This window comes from Sparus aurata, chromosome 1 (genome assembly GCF_900880675.1).
Source record: "Sparus aurata chromosome 1, fSpaAur1.1, whole genome shotgun sequence".
Classification (NCBI taxonomy): domain Eukaryota; kingdom Metazoa; phylum Chordata; class Actinopteri; order Spariformes; family Sparidae; genus Sparus; species Sparus aurata.
This window is the reverse complement of record NC_044187.1, coordinates 31,181,493-31,201,992: the sequence shown is the minus strand read 5'-3', so window position 1 is coordinate 31,201,992 and position 20,500 is coordinate 31,181,493. Positions and strand designations below refer to the sequence as shown.

General features: G+C 43.0%; 1 protein-coding gene across 1 annotated transcript; it reads right to left on the bottom strand.

The window, feature by feature from the left end:
• Window positions 1–633: 633 nt before the first annotated feature.
• chrnb3a (cholinergic receptor nicotinic beta 3 subunit a) lies at window positions 634–19,980 on the bottom strand. The gene is made up of 8 exons (XM_030418741.1): window positions 19,508–19,980; window positions 13,128–13,279; window positions 11,309–11,353; window positions 9,670–9,779; window positions 9,019–9,532; window positions 2,105–2,295; window positions 1,446–1,659; window positions 634–1,197 (listed from the first exon to the last, which is right to left on the bottom strand). The coding sequence occupies exons 1-8, from the start codon at window positions 19,566–19,568 to the stop codon at window positions 1,066–1,068; spliced, it is 1,419 nt and encodes a 472-aa protein (XP_030274601.1). The 5' UTR covers window positions 19,569–19,980; the 3' UTR covers window positions 634–1,065.
• Between the last annotated feature and the right edge of the window lie 520 nt (window positions 19,981–20,500).

Genomic DNA, 20,500 nt, shown 5'->3' with positions numbered 1-20,500 from the left:
AACCCCAGAGGGTGCAGAAATGAGGACCCTATTGACCCTGTTTCTGTGATCTCATTGTGCTTACTTAGTAATTAACAAGTAGTGAATTTAAGCAGGAATATGCACCCTGCACAAACACTATCCTAAATGGGCCCATTACCACCTTCAAGGTGCAATGTGTTAGAATTTAAGTTGAAAATATCCATAAATGAACTTTAATTATCAACAGAATGTGAAGAAAATTGATTTTGATGTTATTATGTTGATTTAGTGTGTTGCAGAGATATCTACTGAAGTTAGCATACTGACCAGCTAGCCCTGGCCTGTGTAACACCAACAGTCCTCTCGTCACTAAGCTCCTAGTCCACGTCTCTAGCTGCGGTTAGCTGTAGTTAGAGGCCACTCCAGTGCTTTGCTGCCCCCTATTTGTTTCGTTGTTCCTACATATTGCACCTTTAAGGTCCCTCTTATTTCACATTCCGATGCTTTCGTGGCACAAGCGATATTACCAAACTACTTTGTAGTTAATCAAATTAACACAAACAAATTGCCATTTGTAAACCTGTAGTCCTCTGCTTCTTTGAGAGTCTCTGGGTCCCAGGGTGGTTTCTTCTTTTTTGTGTCAAAGAGAGTCTCAAAAACTGGACTGTAATATGTATTTTGTACATCAGATTTATTTTATTTATCATCATAATTACAGCACTGACAGTAGAGAACAGCTGGCTCGACAAAACATGGTGCATCCGACACACAGAACAACTCATTATTCATTGTGCATGTTGTGTGCATGTATAATTACAATGTTAAAGTTACACAAACATGGATATTCAAATCATACACGCTACTATAACCTGCTTATTGCTCGCTCTCCTCTGCACTGCTGTGCATGCACATGAATGACAAGTTGCACCTCGAACATCACAGTTTCCAGTAGTCATTACAGGCTGCAGGTGTAGACCAAACTGTAGGGAGGTAAGAGTTTGATTCTGCAGCAGAAATATACAGTGTGAATGTTATCAATAAATCATAGTCGAAGACATACTGGAAAACAAGACTGAGCCGTTGGAGAGTATATGTGTGTGTTCGTCAAGGTGTGCTGAGGTACATCTGCAGAGCCGGGGTGAAGATTAAGACAGTTCCCAGTATTGACACCGTGAGGAAGGCCCACAGGAAAATCCTGTCCAGCACCTGAGCCACGAACTTCCAGTCTTGAACAACCTGAGTGAGGCAGAGAGGGATAGACAGGGACGGAAACAAAAGAGGAAGGTGCACAGGTGAGAATCAGCCTCGAGCGCTTCTGTCACATAACATGTGATAACGTCTCTCATTCAGAGCGCCAGAGCTTCTTTGTGTCCTTTTGAAATCAGTTACAGAGCATATGAGACAAAATATAAAAAGAGAATGTAATACACATGCATGCAAAGACTTTCATCCCACGCCTTCTCTCATGCGGCCCACCCCCACACCTCTCGTATGAAGTGCTCCTTTTTGATGTGACGGCTGATGTAGCGGACTGAGTTGGTGGCTTTCTCCAGCATGGCCAGCCAGGCCTGGCTCTCGTCCTCCTTCCCTGCGAGGGGGCCTCTCTGCTGGCCACTGTGGCCGGGAATCCCCCTCCTCCCCACCCCTTTTCGGGTCTTCAGCTCCGGGCTGCGCATCTCCATATCTGGAAAGTGGTATCTGAGGACAATGGACACTCACTGTTTAATACCTGTTTTGCATAAGTCTCTTCTAATGTGAACTAGCAGATTTTAAAGGAATAGTTTGATATTGTGTGATATATTCTCATTTGCTTTTATGCGAGTTAGACAAGAAGATCTATATTAATCTGATGGCTGTACGCTAAATGTGAAGCTACCACCAGGAGACGGTTAGCATAGACTAGCATAAAGACTGACAACAGCAAGTGTAAAGCCATCAATTCAACATTTCCCAAGCGTTATATATCAGACTATTTCTTGGCCAGGATCAGTTACTTTCAGCTAATCGCCTGGCAACTGCCTAGCTAGCTGGCTAGCTCTTTATTGCTAATCTAATCTTCTCCTCTACCTCTCGCAAAGGAGCAAAGAAGACTTTTCCCCAAAATGTCGAACCATTCCTTTAACCATAGTTGATCCTGTATTACCTGTCGGTGTGTCCCCTCATACACAGCAGTCTGGGCAGTCTCTGAAGGAAGAGGCTCTTTACCCAGGGGGCCATGGGGTGGTAAGTAGCAGAGGAACGGTGGTGGACGTTAATGACAAAGACGGTAACGATGATGGAGAAAGTGACGAAGATCATGATGAAGAGCAGGTATTCTCCGATCAGCGGGATCACCTGGGGACAGAAATGTAATGTTGACTGAGTGTGTTCAACAGCTCACTCTATTGTTACCTACTTGTGCCTTACAAAGAATGTACAGATGAGAACATGTATTGGGAATTTATTAAGGGAAATTAAACGATTTAGCACTTCAAAAAAGATAAAACAACACAATGACTGCTTCTTAAAGGGGCACTCCAACCAGTTCAAGTTGCTCTGCTCGAGGAGCACTCAGCCTGTGGACACATTTTTATGATGTCTCCTTGACACTGGAGAGAACTTTCTAAAGCCTGAAAAACACAATCCTAAGTATTATTGTATATTATATTATTATGAAGTGTCGTGGAAAATCTCCTTTGAGTAGAGAGTGCTAAATCTCCGAAGAATTTCAGATCTCAGCGTATGAATCAGATGTCATTTAATACACGCAGCGTGGAGAGAAGGCAAAAGCATTCTCTCCACGCTGCGTGTATTAAATGACATCTGATTCATACGCTGAGATCTGAAATTCTTCGGAGATTTAGCACTCTCTACTCAAAGGAGATTTTCCACGACATTTTGGCGACGAGGTTATGGGATGGACGCTTCGCTGACTGCCGCCTGCGCCTGAACTGAAGGAAACTGCCGGCAGGAAAAGTTCCACTCCGACAAACGGAGGATTGGATTCCACCTGAAATTCGGGCGCAGACGTGGCCAGCGGACGCTCCACAAATAAGTGAGTACAGCGTTTGAATCATTTGCTCAAATTCTAAAAGCCTAGGTTGACTTTTGTAATACCTGTGTGGTTGAAAGTCATATTCCCCATGTAAAACCTGTGTGGTCGTGGGTGATAAAAACGTCAGTGTAACGAGACGTTCATTCCATAGCTGTGTGATTGGAATGTTTTTTAAGGTAAAGGGCTCAAGGAGGAGCACCTTTTTCTTTCCCTTGTAATACCTGTGTGGTTTTGGGTAAAAACGAGAAACCCTTGTAATTCCTGTGTGGTTTTGGGTGAAAACGAAAAAAAAAAAAAACTGAAACGCAGCGCAAGGCTGTTAGCACTTAACGAGTACAACAGGCGAAATGAATTGATTATTATACCTACGGTGTGAAGAAAATTCCAAGGGATTGTAGATTTTCAGATGCTACTTACTGATGAGTAGATATTAAATAGTGGTCGACCGAAAACCTGATAACAGGTAAAATAAAAATATAATAGAATATAATATAATAATATGATCTTATGTGAGCTACTGTAATAATGATATGATACAGTATACAATTATACGAGGCCCCACTATGATAAAATGGGCATATGAGTGATATAAATATACGAAATAAGTATAAAGAATAAACTTTGTTGTGACGTTCAGTGAGTATACAGATTGTATGCTATAAAAGGGTGCGTTGCTCGGAACGAATGTGTCATACAAACCACCTCGCTGAATAAGTTGCTCAAAGTTAGTGTGTGATTTGATGAGATCCAACCATACACTGTATGGAAAGATCAGTGTGATTGTGAAGTTTTGTGTGAATGATAAGCCCATTGAAAGTTTAAGCAAATCTGTCCCAGTGAGTCACTAAAAAATATGAGGAACAAAATGGGGAAATTAATAAATATATCTGACCCTTTTACAGGCTCTGCTGAATTAAGAGCAGACAAATGGGGAAAAGGTGGTTCAGGATTTCAACTTTGGCATTTTGTCACCTTTGAGGTTTTCCATTAAAAGGCAAATTAAGCACAGAATGTTTTGAGATGGTGTAGAGTATGTTGAAAAAAAAAAAGGTAAAATGAAAGTAGGGAAGAAACAGATAGACTGATAAATTGTTTTTTTTCAAAATCAGTAGCATGATTGAAAGAAATGTGAAAACAGGGTTTGAGTAAGAAAAAGAAAGAGAGAAAAGAATGTAGGGCTAGAATTTATGAAATGGACCTCCTCCCTGCTGTCTCCACACCTACATCCTTTCAGCGACACCTTCTCCACATGTGGTCAAACACCCCAAGATGACTTTAAGAAAGAAGGGGAGAAACAAATACACCCTGACTTTTCAGCCATCTTCCTATCTCCTAAACAGCGACAAATTAACCTGCTTCTCCAAGAAAGACTTTTCTCCAATAGCAGATTCTGCTGACTGCTGGGTGCGGAGTGAAGATCACAGAAGGATGATGTTTCCCTAACTCCATGCCGAGGCAAACAGGAAAGCAGACTGTCATTGAGATCCAGAAGTGTTTGTATACAGGCCATACCAACTGAATGAAATGAAGGAGGTTGCAGAGGAGACACCTGACAAAGACTGGAGTTTTGGTCTGCCACAGAATCCTGGACAGAGATTACAGTCTAATAACAAAAAGCAAGAGGAGACGAAGACTGAATCCACATCCATCAATGAGAATGTAACAACACTGGAAGAAAACTGATGATACAAAGGGAAGCTGATGGGAGCCCTGAGTTTAATCGGCAAGAAAGGCGAGATCCAGAAGAATCCTGACCACATGAAGGTGTCTGCTCATTCACCAGGACACAACCAGAGGAGACAGTGGAGGAAGGTTAGAGAATTTGAACAAGCACGTAGACATGAGCACAATTAGACACAAGTACTGATGACACACACACACCCACACACACACACACACACACACACACACACACACACACACACACACACACACAGAAACACTGATTTGACTGATAAAGACTAGAAAAATTGCTTCTAACACTATTAATAGCTTGAGGCTGTAAGCAAGTTAAATTTCTGGGGATAAAAGATGCAAAATTCCCTAAAACTGTTTGAAGTCAGTATTATGTCATTCAGCCTACCATAAATTAAGGTGCCATTGTTGACTTCCTAAATCTCACCATGTACCTCCCCCATCTTGCCTGACAGGAAAACAAATGGGGGGTGGAGATCATTAAAACACCTTAGGGTCATAAATGAAGCTGGTCAGCATCCAGCAGATGTTCTAACACTAATGTTAAACATTCTATCAGACTGGGTTTTTCAGTTATGATTTTAACAAATGCATATTCTAGCATTTCCTTTTCATCCTGACTCACAGTTCTGGGTTGCTTTCACTATCAATGGTAAAATGTTATACTTGGATGCAGATGCCATAGGGTTTTTCCTTCTCCAATTTTCATTTTGGACTGCAGTAGAGCTGCAAACTTAGCATTAGCGGCCGTTGTGTGTTAATTCACTTGTTCAGTAGTTGACAATGTTTGTGCATATGTTTTTCCTATGCAGGAGCATTGTCAAATTGAGACAGTTTTCCATTTTTAGTTTTCTGCCAGAAAACAATCCTAAATTTTTTTTAAAGGAAAAGTTGAAAATTCTTTTTAAAATGAAATGCGTTATTTTACTCCGGAAGATCGTGAATTGGATACCGACTACATCCACAATCTTGGATGTTTCAAAATATCTGCGAATGAAAAAAAAATAAAAACAAAAAAAAACGATTGCCTTATTGAATTTTAGCAGGCTTTTGTTGTCCATGGATTTGATACAATTGTGGAGATCTCCCAACCCCTATATAATCACATATGGGGGTAGACATTTGGCCATGACTGACTTTTTGACTTGGACTCCTGACGCAGAGAAAGATTTTACTGACTTAAAACAAGCTTTATCGAGTTCCCTCTGCCGACAACTACCAGACACTCTCAAATTTTTAAAATCTTTTTGTTTTTCTGAATGTAATGAGTTTTTGTGAAAGAAAATTCTAACTCAGTCACATGGTGAATACCAACCTGTGGGATACTATTCAAAAAGAATGTCCACAACACAGTGAGATATGGGTTGCATACCACAAGGCTGTAGCAGCTGCTACTGAAGCAGTGCTGGCCACAATTGATATTTTTGTTATGTGCCATCTTTAATGTACGTGCCCCACATGCTGTAACTTCCTTTATTTACAGGAAAACCCGCCTACCTTAACCCAGCTAAACTGCTACACTAGCAAAATGTGTTTCTGACAATGACTCACGCAACTTTATAAAAAAGTTCTGTCTTTTAACCCATAAATTTTGGTCCTGACAGCTCAAGATGGAGAATTACACCCCTGTCTGAAAGTGGTCGTCACGGTGTCAAAACCAACAGATGCACTCTGTGACACTTCCCTCATTAACCTTAACTTGGTTTTTTCTTTGTAGATGATTCTGCTGTGAGAAATCCAACAGATGGATCCCCTTGTGTGTCATATGAAATATGTACTAACTATGATATAGTTTGAACGTACTCATATTCTAAATAACCTGTCTGCTCTGGCAGCTGTTTTTTTCTTTTCCATTTTTAGGACCGGGAATAATATCACTGTACATACTGACTCTCAGTATGCATTTAATATGTCATGATTTCACACATTATAGGAAATCAAAATGTCTTACTTCTACAGGAACATCTAATGCTCCTAGAAGTCAAAATCATTAACCTTTTGTCTGCATTACTTCTACCTATGCAAATATAAAGCTCATACAAGTGCTAATGACCCAGTGTCACTGGGAAATGAAGCTGCTAAGACAGCTCATCAGAATCTAAATCAGAATACTGTATTTAAATAAATAAATAAATAAATAAATAAAAGTTGTTGTTTTCAGATACTCCGTGTAAAGTAAAATATAAATACAGCATGAGTGGAAACAAGTGCTAAGATAAGGGGTAAATAAAACAGTAAAATACACTATAAAATGAAATTAGATAAAATATACAATAAAATAGTATGGTAATAAAGTTGACAATCTGAGCATATATACAATGAAATGGTTAGCGTTTATAAAAAAAAAAATGAGAATAAGTAATTAACATTTGTTTTTTCTGTTTCTATAAATAACCATATGAGTCCAATCATCAAGGCAAGGAGTGGTACAGTTTTAATGACCACAGGCAAGCATGACTTCCTGCTACTTTTTCACCTGTATACCCCACTCTACAAATGCTTTTATCTGTCTTTTAATAAAGTCTATCTGCTTCAAACAGGAGCTGATGATGTAGTAAAAATTCAATGGAAGTAGGAAAAAGTTTATTGAACTCCCATCTGAACTCTGGGTTGGTGTAAATGGCCTCCCAGTACTGCCAAAAGCCATACTTCCTTCTTTGCAAAGTTTGACACATGGTCTTGACCATGTATCAAAAGGGAGGATGTAGAATATTGTAAATAGATTTTGGCATACGCCAGGATTTTTTCAACTTTTTGTTAAAAACTTTGTTAAAAAATTGTGTGATTTGTTAAACTTAAAATGTCGGCAGAGGCATAGCCTCTGTCATCCCATCCTCGTCGCCAAAATGTCGTGGAAAATCTCCTTTGAGTAGAGAGTGCTAAATCTCCGAAGAATTTCAGATCTCAGCGTATGAATCAGATGTCATTTAATACACGCAGCGTGGAGAGAATGCTTTTGCCTTCTCTCCACGCTGCGTGTATTAAATGACATCTGATTCATACGCTGAGATCTGAAATTCTTCGGAGATTTAGCACTCTCTACTCAAAGGAGATTTTCCACGACAGAAGTCAGAGATCTGGATTAATTTCGTGACAGTCTTTTTTTTTTTTTTGTTGGAAAAAGTCAACATCATCATACGATCCACCTTATTCCTAGCCCCCATGATAACTTGATAAATGGGCATGATTTCCACTGTGCATATTCACTTAACCAGAGGCAGGTTTTCCATGATAACAGGATGGCAATCTTCATTTCTAGAGCGATTTGTACAGTGTATCATTAGTTGATGAAGAATTAGGCGTGGCTTGAATGAGTCAATACTACTAACAATGTTATTATTGCTTAGCCACTTAGCTAATGCCTCTAAAGCCTTGAAAGTGCCGTCGGTGGGACAGTTATAATGATACTTTGTTACTTACGCTAGCTCCACGGAGCACCGGAAGTATCAAACAAACTTATTGATAACATGCTGAAAATGACGCTGTTGCATGCTGATGTGTACAGGTGGTATTCACCAGATTCTTAGTTTAGCCACTTAGTCCCCCCCACTTAATGAAAAGTTAAGGTACTGCCAAAATGATTTGAAAATCCTCCAGTGGAGACCTTGAATAACTGCAGTAAGAGTTTCCATGAGCAATCCATCCAACTGTAGTCAAGATATTTCACTCACAAACAAGAGAGACAACTTCATGGTGACACTACAGGAAAAGGTCAGGGGATCACCAAACACATTGTGGTTCATCGTCTGGGAACCTTGAATGTTTGACTGACAGAACTCAACAGATGTCAAGCATTATTGCTGAATGACAAGACTTTGACCATCTGACACTAGATGAAAATTCAGAGGATCACTGAAGTCATTAGACTTTATCCTCTGGGGAAACTGAGTATCTGTTCTAAACTTCAAGATCCATTAGGTGCCTGTTAAGGAGTTTTTTACATTGATTTGTGTGATAATTTGATACTTCTACATAAAGTATAAAAATATATGGAGTTTAAAAGATCATGGAATAGTATGTATATAGTAAAGGAAAAGGTATTTTGTCTTTTTGTGTCGTTTTAGGCTCTTTCTCACTGTAGAGTTCTGTGTATGGCTGAGATGTATATGAAGTCGATAGCTCGTTAATTGAGTTGACGTGCAGTTTAAGCTGCAGGTAATTGAGAGGGCTATGGCTGTGATCTGTGTTAATTAGGACATGCTGCAATTAAGATTACAATTAAGATAACCGAACAAAAAGAAAAAAAGCTGGATGGATGTAAAAATACATCCCAGTAGAAACCTCAAAGTGAACACGGGGTTTGATGTAAACTCCCCGAGGAAACAAACCTTTGAGGATGAGGGGATGATTTCTTCTATGACCAGGAGGAACACAGTGAGTGACACCAGCACTGATGTGGAAAGTGACAGCTTCTCTCCTTCGTCGGATGGCAAATAAAACACCAGCACGGTCAGAAAGGAGAGGCCGAGGCATGGGATGATGAGGAACAGGGTGTAGAACAGGGGCAGTCTCTTGAGGATGAAGGAGTAGGTGACAAACGGGTACCAGTACACCCCGTCCCTCCTGCTGCCCTTTACTCCTGTGGCGTTGAGGATCTCCCACTCTCCGTTATCGAAGAAGTCCTTACGGTCCACGTAGTGATCCACCAGGACCAGGTCCACCATGTTTCCGTCGTAGGTCCAGGAGCCGAACTTCATGGAGCAGTTCTGTCGGTCGAAGGGGAAGAAGGTGACGTCCATGGTGCAGGAGGACTTGTAGCTGGCGGGCGGAGTCCATGTTATGGTGCCGTCCCAGCGCACAATGGCTTTTGTCATCAGGGAACCCTCAAAACGGCCGTCCGCGCTGGGGGGAGATGAGAAAGAAAGGATGATGAAAAAATCATAAAGACCAGTGAGTGTGAGATGTGAAATATGCAGCAGAGTTAACAAGCACGGCCTCACAGTGTGCTGCTGATGTGTGCAGAGTGCTGCGCAACTCACTTCTCATACAGGACGATGTCAGGCAGCCATATCGTCTCCGAAGGCACTCTGATGGAGGTAATGCCTCCATAGTCATCTGGGTTCCACTTCAGCTTCACATCAACCCACTCCTTTATATTAATAAATAACAATGCATGATGACTTATACAATCTGATACATTATGCCTACACTTTTGACCACTGTATAAAAGCCTTCAGCTGCAGATTCTGCATTTCAGCACCATGGACAGCTGCACCTGACTGCTGACTGCACAAAGGCAATGGAAACAAGGTGTTACACTATATCGTGGTCCTTTGCGTGTTGCCTTGTCCACGTCCATGTTTGTGTGCCTTCAATTCCATGTAATCTCCTTAAAACTTCAAGATGTATTGATTCATATGTGAAAGTCTTTATTTTCACAGAATGTGTATTCCTTTTGATGTCGCCTCCGCTGTAAATGAGCAATAAATCACATTTACAAAGTTTCTCAGTGACATGTTGGAGAACCAGATAAGATCAGCCCTCAAGTGATTACATGACGATCACATGTACGATCTAACCTGAGCAGGAGAGCCAATCAGAGACAAGGATTTACCCTTCATCTACCATATATATTTTTTTCATTTCTTGATCCGTAGAATGTACTCATGATATATTGCTCTGCAAAATGACTTCTTTATTTCTGCTAACCAACATTATGTGTCTAAAATGTTTAATTTCTTCAACTATCATGTGAGATTAACAAGAATCTAATACATTTATGATAAGTAATGGGGATTATGAACCACAAAGTGTACCCAAAGAAGGTATCCATTCAGTCCAAGGAGAATTGCTCGCCTTGTGCATATGCCAAAAAAGTTTAGTCTAGTTTCCAGGTTTACTTCCTGGTTATGAGGCCCACTGAATATACGTAGTGGTGTTTCTCCCACTCTCATGAGCTCCCACTCACAAGATTTTACGTTTAATACACTTAACAGTTTGAAGACATCAAAGACTTATACAACTGCTTTTCTCAGCATGGGGAGAATTCCACAAAAACAGACAAAACAAAATAAAACGAGTCATAAGTAACCTTGCTTGCAGTTCGAATCGTCCTGTCAACGGTTTTGACTGTTTTGGGCTGTGACATCATTTTTTAGCTGCGTTACAGCAAGTAGCCACTGAGCACAACTGAAGACACGAAGAGGAAGCCAAACAAACGCAAATAGTAGGTGAAAACTCTCCTAATGTACTTACTGCTTCAGAGAACATATGAATCATAAAGATCACTGATGTATTTTACACTCACTAGAAAATGTGCTTGGAAGCTGTGTGTTCACTGCGTCGCTGTACTGCAGTCATCTGGCATTGAACATCCAAAACCATACTTTCAGCAGATAAATAAGTCCACAGTGTCTTCATATTGCACTGAATAAAACCTGTGTATACTGGAACATATTCAGTATAGATTTGCAAGCTCCACTTGAATACAGTAGTACGCCACAATGCGTGACATTGAACATTTTATCCAGGCCACAGAAGCAAATTGCAGCTAACGAATCAAAAATGAGCTGATCTCCGTTTCAGTCATTAAGTGCTTGAAGAGTTCACAGATATATAAAAAATAGCACCTCGCGGCTTAAAGATCCAGTATTTGTACATAGAGACATCAACCGTTACCTGCCAGAGCCAGACGTTTGTAGTCATCAGCTGGTTCTTTTCATCCTGCAGGAGGACAGAGAGGAGGTTTTGTTCACTATTCACACATCTTAGCGGGGCTTACTGTGAACAATAAGAGCCACTAATGAGGTGGTGAGGAGCAACCCACGAGACAAAAAAATTGAGTGAGATTAGAGAAAGTACTTAAACCTAGTTAGAAAGGAAAGATTTTTTGTTTCAAAGCGGGTTAATTGCTTCCATTGCCTGCCACTAAGAAAGCACAGTGGAACATCTCGGGGGTTAAGTGCCTTGTTTGGGGGGGTACATCTTCACCATTTAATGAGCGAGAGATGGTACTGCTGGCAGCGCTAACAAACATAGTGCTGCCTCATTTGCCGAATCCAAGTATCGATGTATCCCGCAGAAAACAAAAGAGGGGGAGGGTGGAGGGTGGGTGAGAGAAGGTGTGAGCAGTAAATGAGTTTGCGGAAGCCAGAGAATCTGTGCAGGAGGGAGCCTTAATGGGAAGCAAAACCAGAGAAAGGAGACAAATCTATGGCATGGATTTTGCAGTTTGTAGCTTTTTTTTCGAGAAGCGCTGAGGAAAAAACCTGACCGTATACCCGTCCGGAACAGAAATTGAGCTGAAAGTAGGTGGTTTATTCAGAACTCCACAAGATGGCACTCTAAATCTAAATGTTATTTCAGAAGTAGAAACATCAAATGCTGATGTAGTCAAAATGTGGCTCTCTGTGGAATTGTGGAAGCAACTTCGTGTGTGTGTGTGTGTGTGTGTGTGTGTGTGTGTCCTTGCGTAAATAATAAATGTGATGTGTTTCCTCTCAGCCTGATGGCCTCATTACTTCCCCTGCTGCTGTGAAAGACCACTTTGGACCTCTCCTCTCACCTTTCTTCCCCGCTCAACTTTTCGGTTTCTCTTCCTGCCTCTTTAAATCCCTCGGCCCCTCACCTCCCTCCTTGTTTATCCTGACACTCCTGTCCTCGGCGTAGCTTTCTGTGCTGTAGTTCCTCCGTTGAACTCCCTCAATAGCCGCCCATTTCCATCTGTTACTCTCCGTGTTTGTGCACGTGTTCCTCTGCTCTGCTTATCTCTTATTATGTCTCCCTGACATTGAATAAAGACCTCCTGCCCCGTCTCAAACAGATAATGTGCCAACTCTGAACACAAAAAATCTCATTGACTTCTTTCTGTTCCTGTGATGCGTCGTTGCGACTGCGAGTTCAACGTTCCTTCCCTCCTTCCTCCTTTCCTCTCTTTCTTTCCTCCCTCTGATCCTCAGAAGACGCTAACAGGATTGTATTAACCACGTTACGTAAGGCTATTTTAATTTCTGCAGAGAGCTTTCCTTAACAGGTACACACAGCTTACGACCGCGTGCCGGGTTTGTCTCCCGGAAGCTTTGCGGCCTCTATGTCTGGTTTGCTCAAGGGCGCTCAGGAACTGCGGAGACAGTTAAAAGTAAATTCACCTGTATCATATTAATACGATGCATAATGTATGGCAAGGAGAGAGACAGAGCTGACATTGAGGATACCAAGTAATGTCCTCAGCATTCGTTTTGTTTTTGTTTTTCCAAATGGTGAATTTGTGGGCTTTGGCAACATCTCGTTGCTGATCGACCTTTCAAAGGCCAGACTGATTGTATCGATTTCCCTTCAGCCGCTCTCCCTCTGTCAACGTAACTAAAAATGCAGAGTAAGCCCGCCAGCCGCATACCAATGAGATGGAGGCGTTCCGATCAAACTCCGTTGAACAACGTCCATGTCTGTGCTCGTTTGGATACATTTCACAAATGTTGTGCCTTGTTTTTTTTCTCACCACGTCAACCAGCTGCGAGATCTTGAGTCCAAAGCGCACGGTGATGGTGTCGTTGGCGTGCTGGACGGGCCGCACCCACTTCTGGTAGCCCCTGAACAGGTTCCTCAACAGAGAATCCTCCATCTCGGCCAGCGACACAAAGTCTTCTTGAGCTGAGGGAGCCGGAGAAGAGAGAATCGATGAAGACAGAAGACATAGGAAGTACGAAGTGTTTGTCAGAGCACAGCTGTGGATGTGAAATAAGCGAGTTGGTCGATTAACAGTTCGCTTATATGTTTTGTCAACAATCATGGTAACTGATAAATTAATTTCTGATCATTTCTGAAAATGCGTGTCTGCCCAGAACACGTTTCAGCCTTGTTTTTCAGTCGTCTGGCAGACGCTGGAACAGACATTCCTCTCTTTCAATCAACTCGACTGTCTACACAGCTGTTGTGCTTCATTTTCTTCCGTTTCACATGTGTAACAACCGTGATTGTGTTTTGGATTTGTTGCGTGAGTGCTGTCAAAACACAGGTGGCCTACACACAATGAAGCGCCCCATGAACGAGTCTGACAGCCAGGAAATTGGTACTCCAATGATGCACTTCCTGTTTTCCTGTCTCAAAGTCAATCGTTTTTTATTATTCAATGTGTTTCCAGGGAGATGCCTTAAATCAGGCTGTTGATAACAACAAGCTTATGACACGTTCACATTTGCTTCAATGACACCAGTAAGTGCCACAAGTCCGTCTTTATGAGCTGACTTTAGTTCCTAACTACTCTTACTCTACAACTTGTAGATCAGTTTTGTAAGGAAGAGTGTAAAGTATAGTGTAGTAGGAAGCTTAGTGTTGGTGAAGTCATGCAACCACAGTATAGTTCCTCTATAGCCATAACCATTAGCTTTTTACTTCTAGTAATTGCATTTACGCATTTACTTTTAACATCATAAAAGCGGTGTTCATCTGTGAACATTATCTTGCTGAACAAAACGTCTGTTTGCCACAGATCTTATTTTCTGCAGTAATACAAAGTTCAATTGAAAAAGGGGCTTTCTGTCAAGGGAACCAGAGCGATTTCTTCCAGGATTGCAGGTTAGATACTGACAGAGGATCAGATGTCAGTTTCACATGATTATGGCCTCCCCGGCTCACCACACTGATCTGCTAATGTGCTGCTCTCAAGTCTGCATGCAGGCTGTTTGGACACTGTGTGTGGCTCACAGCATGATGATGTTCAGTGGGTGTCACCCTTACCATGTTCCACGTTTTAGTTAAGCGTGTCTGCAAGCTATCATTTGTTGATTGGCACTAAAAACAACGGGCAGCTGATGAGGTTCGAAAAGGTAATGAGGGTTCATCTGTACATGAGTATCTCTATCCATCCACTGGTTTTTGAGTGGACTGACTGAGTGACATGCCTGGAGTCAGTCTGCTATAGTCTGGATAAATAGATGGACGAAACGAGCTATTTGAGGACGCTACCTTGGACTCTGGGCGACCGTGATGGGCATTTTTTTTTTCTTTTTTCAGACATTTTATGAAGTAAATTACTTGATTTAAAAAAAAGAAAAAAAAATTGAATCAAATAGTAATATGTAACTTCCATGTGCGCAGACAGATGTGTGCATAAATGTCACTCTCTTGCAAGATCATGCAAAGACAATGTGATACATGTCTCAACAGCAAGTGGAGAGAAAAATTAAGTCAAGGCCTAAGAGTCAGGCACACACACACACACACACACACACGCACGCACACACACACACACAAATACCGTCAGCCCTGGACTGACAGCTGGCCATGGCCGAGCGAATGCATCTAAGCTCCCAAGGCTGACAAAATGATCATGCTGACATGATCACCTCAGACAGAACAATTGCCAGGGGAGACGAGCTGAGCTCAGAGCGCTTTGTGCAGCCAGGCACAAGACATAATATTCAGTTAAAGAGTGACGCTCACACTGAGCAGGAGACAGTGCAGTGAAGGAGCAGGGCTTTCACTCCACCAGCCGTGGTTCAGATGCAGACAGCTGGGAGATATCAGGTCTCTTTGGTAGACAATTACAGTAAACACACTCTGATGTTTTACGGTTGCAGAAAAAAAAAACAACATTATGCTTTGTAATTGAGTTTGGTTCAGTTCAAAATACACAATGGACAAAGGGACATGCTATATGTAATAAGAACGAATGTTTTAGCCTTGTAGTCAGACAGTTCGGAGTCTTAAAGTTTGCATACTTGATTGTACTGACAGCCCGGGTGCTCACCAAGAGCTATGTGTCCCCTCGAATTGTCCTCAAGCTAGACACTGAACCTATTCCCTGTTGCACTTTGTAACTCGGTCTAAAAGATGCAGATGACAGCAGCATTTGCTGGACGCTCAGAGCATTTAGTGGTGTTTTTGTACTCGATCAGCACAACGGAGACTCCCACTGTACTTTAGTGGCTCTATCAGCTCTGAGCTCTGAGCGTTCGCCTGCGTAAGAGGACCGTGTTTGGCACCGCCGACAGCGAGGCCGAGGCTGATAGACGGGAAAGAGAAGTTCGAATCAACAGCCACTCAAACAAGAGGGATGCAGCGGAGGAATGGAGAGAGCTGATAAGGAAAGAGTGAGACAGAGTGACCCGGAGCAATTCCCGGCGGTGTCTGAGAGAGACAGAGCGAGGGGGGCAGGGTAGAGGTTGGTGCAGAAGGAGAAGTTAACTGGGGCAAGGAGAATGAGAGCAGACAGCAAAACAGATAGAGAGGAGAAAGCAGATTCCCATTTCAGCTCCTTTAAACAAGGCTCTACAGTGTGCAAACCCTCTAATCTGACGTGCCACACATATTACTGTTGTGTATTGTGCTACTGTAGTTTAGAGAGAGAGAGGAGATTTTCCCTGCAAGATCATAGCAGCACCACATATGAATATATCTATGTAGAATATGTGTTCAATAAGAAGTCCATAATGAATTGATACAGTGCTGAAAACATTCAAAGCTATTGTATTTTGACAGTACGGTAGTAGTTTTGATGGGGTGAGGGAGTGTCCTGGGTTCAGCAGTGCATCCACGGCTCTGGGGAAAAAAGATGTAAAGCAGCGTGTGAGGATGCTTTCTATAGTGCAGCGGCAGAAGTGTGCCAACAGTTTTGGGTGGGGTCGCTGCACCTCAGGACCCTTAGGAAAAATAAGGGCCTCCTTGACCAGGTGAGAGGTGTAAAGGCTCCAGTTCAGCCCCTCAGATACATGGACATCTACAGTAGGTTCTCAAAGCTGGACACTTGCTCCACCCCCTGCCCGTCAGCTGACTTTTGGTGTTTCCTCCACCCAGATTAGGTCACAGTCCTCTCAAGCCAATCGTATCATTGCTGCTAAACTCTAAAACTGCTCTCTTCTCTGCTGCAAATTGTCATTGTATTGCAAACCTCCCAAACCCTCCACCCCTTTCAACTCCAGCACCCAGGGTCAGAGCTCACCAGAAGCCTGACCCCCTTCAGATCCATCCAGATCTGAGTCGTTCTCATCCTCTAATCACCACCACCACCCGTCTTTAGACTCCACCTGTGGGGTATCCTAAACAAAGCACAGCCCCATCACCCCCCTAAAACACAAGATTTTGTGAAGGGGTCCAGTCGCCAAAGACGATTCACATTTCCCATCTTTATAGCGCACATGTAAATAAATACTACTGTGAGGAGACCAAAAGCATGTCTTAGTCTGTCTCTCAATACTTTCAATATTTCCCACTGCCTGTGTGTTTCAACTAGTGTTTCAAGAGAATCAGTAACTTTCTACAACGGCTGGCACCGTAGTTTTCAGCAAATGTTACTCAAACGTGAGAAACAATGGAGCTCTGTGGCACAGAGGAGTGAGCTTTATCAGACTTCGGATAAGCGGCTTGGTGGCGGATTAATTCATTCCTGGTTTGGGTTTTATTTATAGTGTCTCCTACACAGAAAATCCACACTGTCTACATTTTATTGTGAGAAACTGCGAAAAACTGAAAACTGAGGTTTAAAGCAGGCCGGCGTGTTCACACTCAGACAGATTACCTCCCGTTGCATCAGAGCCCCCGTAAAGCTCTCACTTTGTACAGGCTTGAAGCGGGGAGTCGGCACACTCAGTCAGCTGAATCCTATCTACCATCTCTGCAGGAAGCACCTCTGTCTCCAGATCGTCGTCAACAAAAGACGCAGGAGCCCAACAAGTCGAACACCGCGGGGATGGATTCCTCAAAGAGCCCGCGTCCTCCCTCAGACAGGGGCTGATTGAATCTGAGTGTGTCCGCGCGCGTGTGTGGTTGATTGAGCGGAGGTGGAGGGGAGAGTATTGATTGGAACGCACAGTCTGATGGCTGCGGGGGATGGGGTTGACTCTCCGTGGGGAAATTATGATGCATTAGTGCATGCATACACTGTGTGTGTGTGTTTGTGTGCGTCTGTGTGTTTGTGTTTGTGTGTTTGTGTGTGTGTAACACTTTCCTGATGATTGATATGGACACCAGGGTGACCCAGTGTTCAAACAAACACCCTGCCTCCTTCTCAATCTGAAACACCCCATGGGCGACACAGTGGTATGATCACCTTGTCTCTGCCGCCATCTGTTCTCTACGGAAACCACAGCGGGATGTACCACTGAGAGGGGTAAAGGGATGATAGGGAAATGGAGGGGAATCCATTTTTTTTTCTTTACTGACTATAGTGCAAATGAAAGACAGTTTAACTTTCTTTTCTCCACGCAGCTGTCACTGGTTTATGATGAGGCGCTTCCAGGTCGCTGGAAAAGAGGAACATTTTCAATCCAGAATACAGAGAGAAAGAAAGCAAGGCGCACCCGCCTGTTTACCCATGATGCAACAAGACAGGTACCTCTAGGGTAGCCAAGACTTTTCACTTTGGTTGACTTCATTAGCCACAATGCCTGTGAGGTTACTGTAGGTGAGCGTGCACGCCAACACATGTTGGTTCGCACATAGTCACTGGACGCCAAAGACACTTAACATCACATGACCAGAGGTGACCACGTGTTTGCAATATGAGAGTTGTGTTCTGAGCTGTTTTCCACTGAAGTAACAGAGCATTAGTACTTGTGGAAACAGTTGCCAGCGGGGATAGGTGGCAAAAAGTAAACATTTTTACAGTTGACGGATACTGCAACGGCAAAATGATTCACAATTACTGAGAGTGGATACTGCACATATTCCGAATAAATATTTGATTCATTGTGCAGCTTTACACCAGAAATAAGTGACGAAATATGGTGGGGTTTTTTTGTAATTTGGGTGAACTGGGCAGCATTAATTAAACCTTCTTTACAGGAAGCTCAGTGTCGGTTTCAAGTGTGATTCCTCTTGACACTGGGACAGCTAATTGGTCGCTGAAGGCTGAGCGATATGGCCTCAGCCTGCTGCTATCAGGATACTTTCAGGCTATACTGATATGTAATGTTCATCTTCGCAAAAGTACTTCAAAGGGTACTTCAAAGACTGGGTGACACAATCGAATAGTAAATTATTCAGGAATCTAGCATTCTGTGGATCTAATGAGTATCACAATATAACAATATCCAAAATCTAATACATCGATATGACATGGATGTATTGCCCAGCCCTACTGAAGGCAGATTAATCATTTCTTGTCAACTTTTCCTCTCATCTCTCTCCCTCTCCCTTTTTACTCTTTCTCTCTCTCTCACACACACACACACGCAGCATAAATATACAGCAAGCAAGATTTAGAGCATGTGCTGCCAAGAGCCACTCCATCTTAAGATTAGAGTGGTGTATATGCTTTACAGTCAGCTGAATCAACACACACACGCGCACACGCACACACACACACACACAATATCTCATTCTTCGCTTGTCACACTAACACCTGTGACGCAAAAGGTTTACAGTTGCATTATTATGTAAGGGAACTGTTGCCTCATTAATGTCCATGTCCTCACTGTCCCATCTCACTCTGTCCTCCTGTAGCGCCTCACTCACTCACTCGCTCGCTCGCTCTCCCTCGTTCAGGGATCCCAAGGGGGCGCTGCGCTCCCGTTCTTTAACAAATCATGACCGCGCTCTTCTCACCTGACCCCACCGTGTCGTCCTGCTGCCTCCTCCTTGGGCTGAAGCGCATTAATATATGAATTACGCCAATATTATAATAAAGCTCCATCCTCATTAAGAAGCACCAATTAAGTGTGGTGTGGCTGGATGAGGCTGCGCCGTGGTGGGATGCTGCGCTTTAACCGCGCAACGAGACCCCCAAAATCCTCTCCAGGGTCCGACTGTTCCTGGACCTGGAGTGGTTTTGAGTGTGTTGCCGTTGCGGACAGATGGGACGCTTTCCTGTCAGGTCAACAGCTTCAACAGTTTAAAGACCAAATAGCGTGTGTGTTTTTTTTTTTCCTCTCTCAGTCTTACCTTGCGTTGTAGCCTTCCCGACAGCCAGGGAGAACCACAAAACCGCAACCGCAAACTTCATTCTCCCTCCGGGTCCTCAGCAGCACCGACTGGATGTGTCCACAGCGAGGATCAGCTCATTTTACTGCCCGCGCGTCACTTCAGCAGCCGAGCGGGACCTCCGGAGTGTCACCGCCGTGGTGTCCGGGCTGAGTGATGAAGGACGGACGCGCGTTGGAGGCTCTGTACGACACGATGTGAGGGAACAGAAGCAGATTCGGTTCCTTTTGTCCAGCTTTAATTCCTCCAGTTGTGTCGCCAGCGCCGTTTCCCCTGCTGCCGCTTTCAGTGTGTGTGTGTGTGTGTGTCCCGGTGCCGAGATGGACGATGCCGGAGCGGAGCCGGTGCTGAGGGCGGGAGGGAGGAGGGCTGGCCCGTCAGAGGATGGAGGAGATGGAAGGAGGACAGATACGGTCCCCATCCAGAGAGGAATAGATAGATAGATAGATAGATAGATAGATAGATAGATAGAGGTTAAATAAAGGTCTGATAAAGGTCAAAATACAAGCTTAGATGAATACATATACATGACAATTGTAATTTTATGGAGCAATATAATGTTATTTTATGAGGGCTACACACTAAACTACATCTCTCAGTGATGATAACAGCAGTCGGTAACTTCACTCCGGTTATGTGCATTTGGTAGATTCCAGTTTAGGCGTCAAACTACATGAAACAACGCCTCACATTTAAACGTTTCACAGTAATCTGGATGCTGTTCTAATGTGGGTGATGCAAATGAATCAAAAAGCGAGGAAAGGACTTGCCACACTGACCTAAAACTTCTCAGTATTTATTTAAATAGTAATCTAACACCGGATTAAAGGGCATTTTAAAAGTGTCAGGTGTGTGTCACTTCTGGATTAGCATCACTGATGGCGTGGTCAGAGGTGGGGAGAACTACGCTCTGTCATAACTGCAGCAAGATGACACGTAAACCACTGCCGATCA

Coding starts and splice junctions, on each gene's coding strand:
- chrnb3a (XM_030418741.1), bottom strand. CDS start 19,568: ATGAAGTTTGCGGTTGCGGTTTTGTGGTTCTCCCTGGCTGTCGGGAAG. Junction 9,780..11,308: donor CAAACGTCTGGCTCTGGCAG/GTAACGGTTGAT, acceptor ATTAATATAAAG/GAGTGGGTTGATGTGAAGCT. Junction 9,533..9,669: donor GACATCGTCCTGTATGAGAA/GTGAGTTGCGCA, acceptor ATCTCCCCCCAG/CGCGGACGGCCGTTTTGAGG.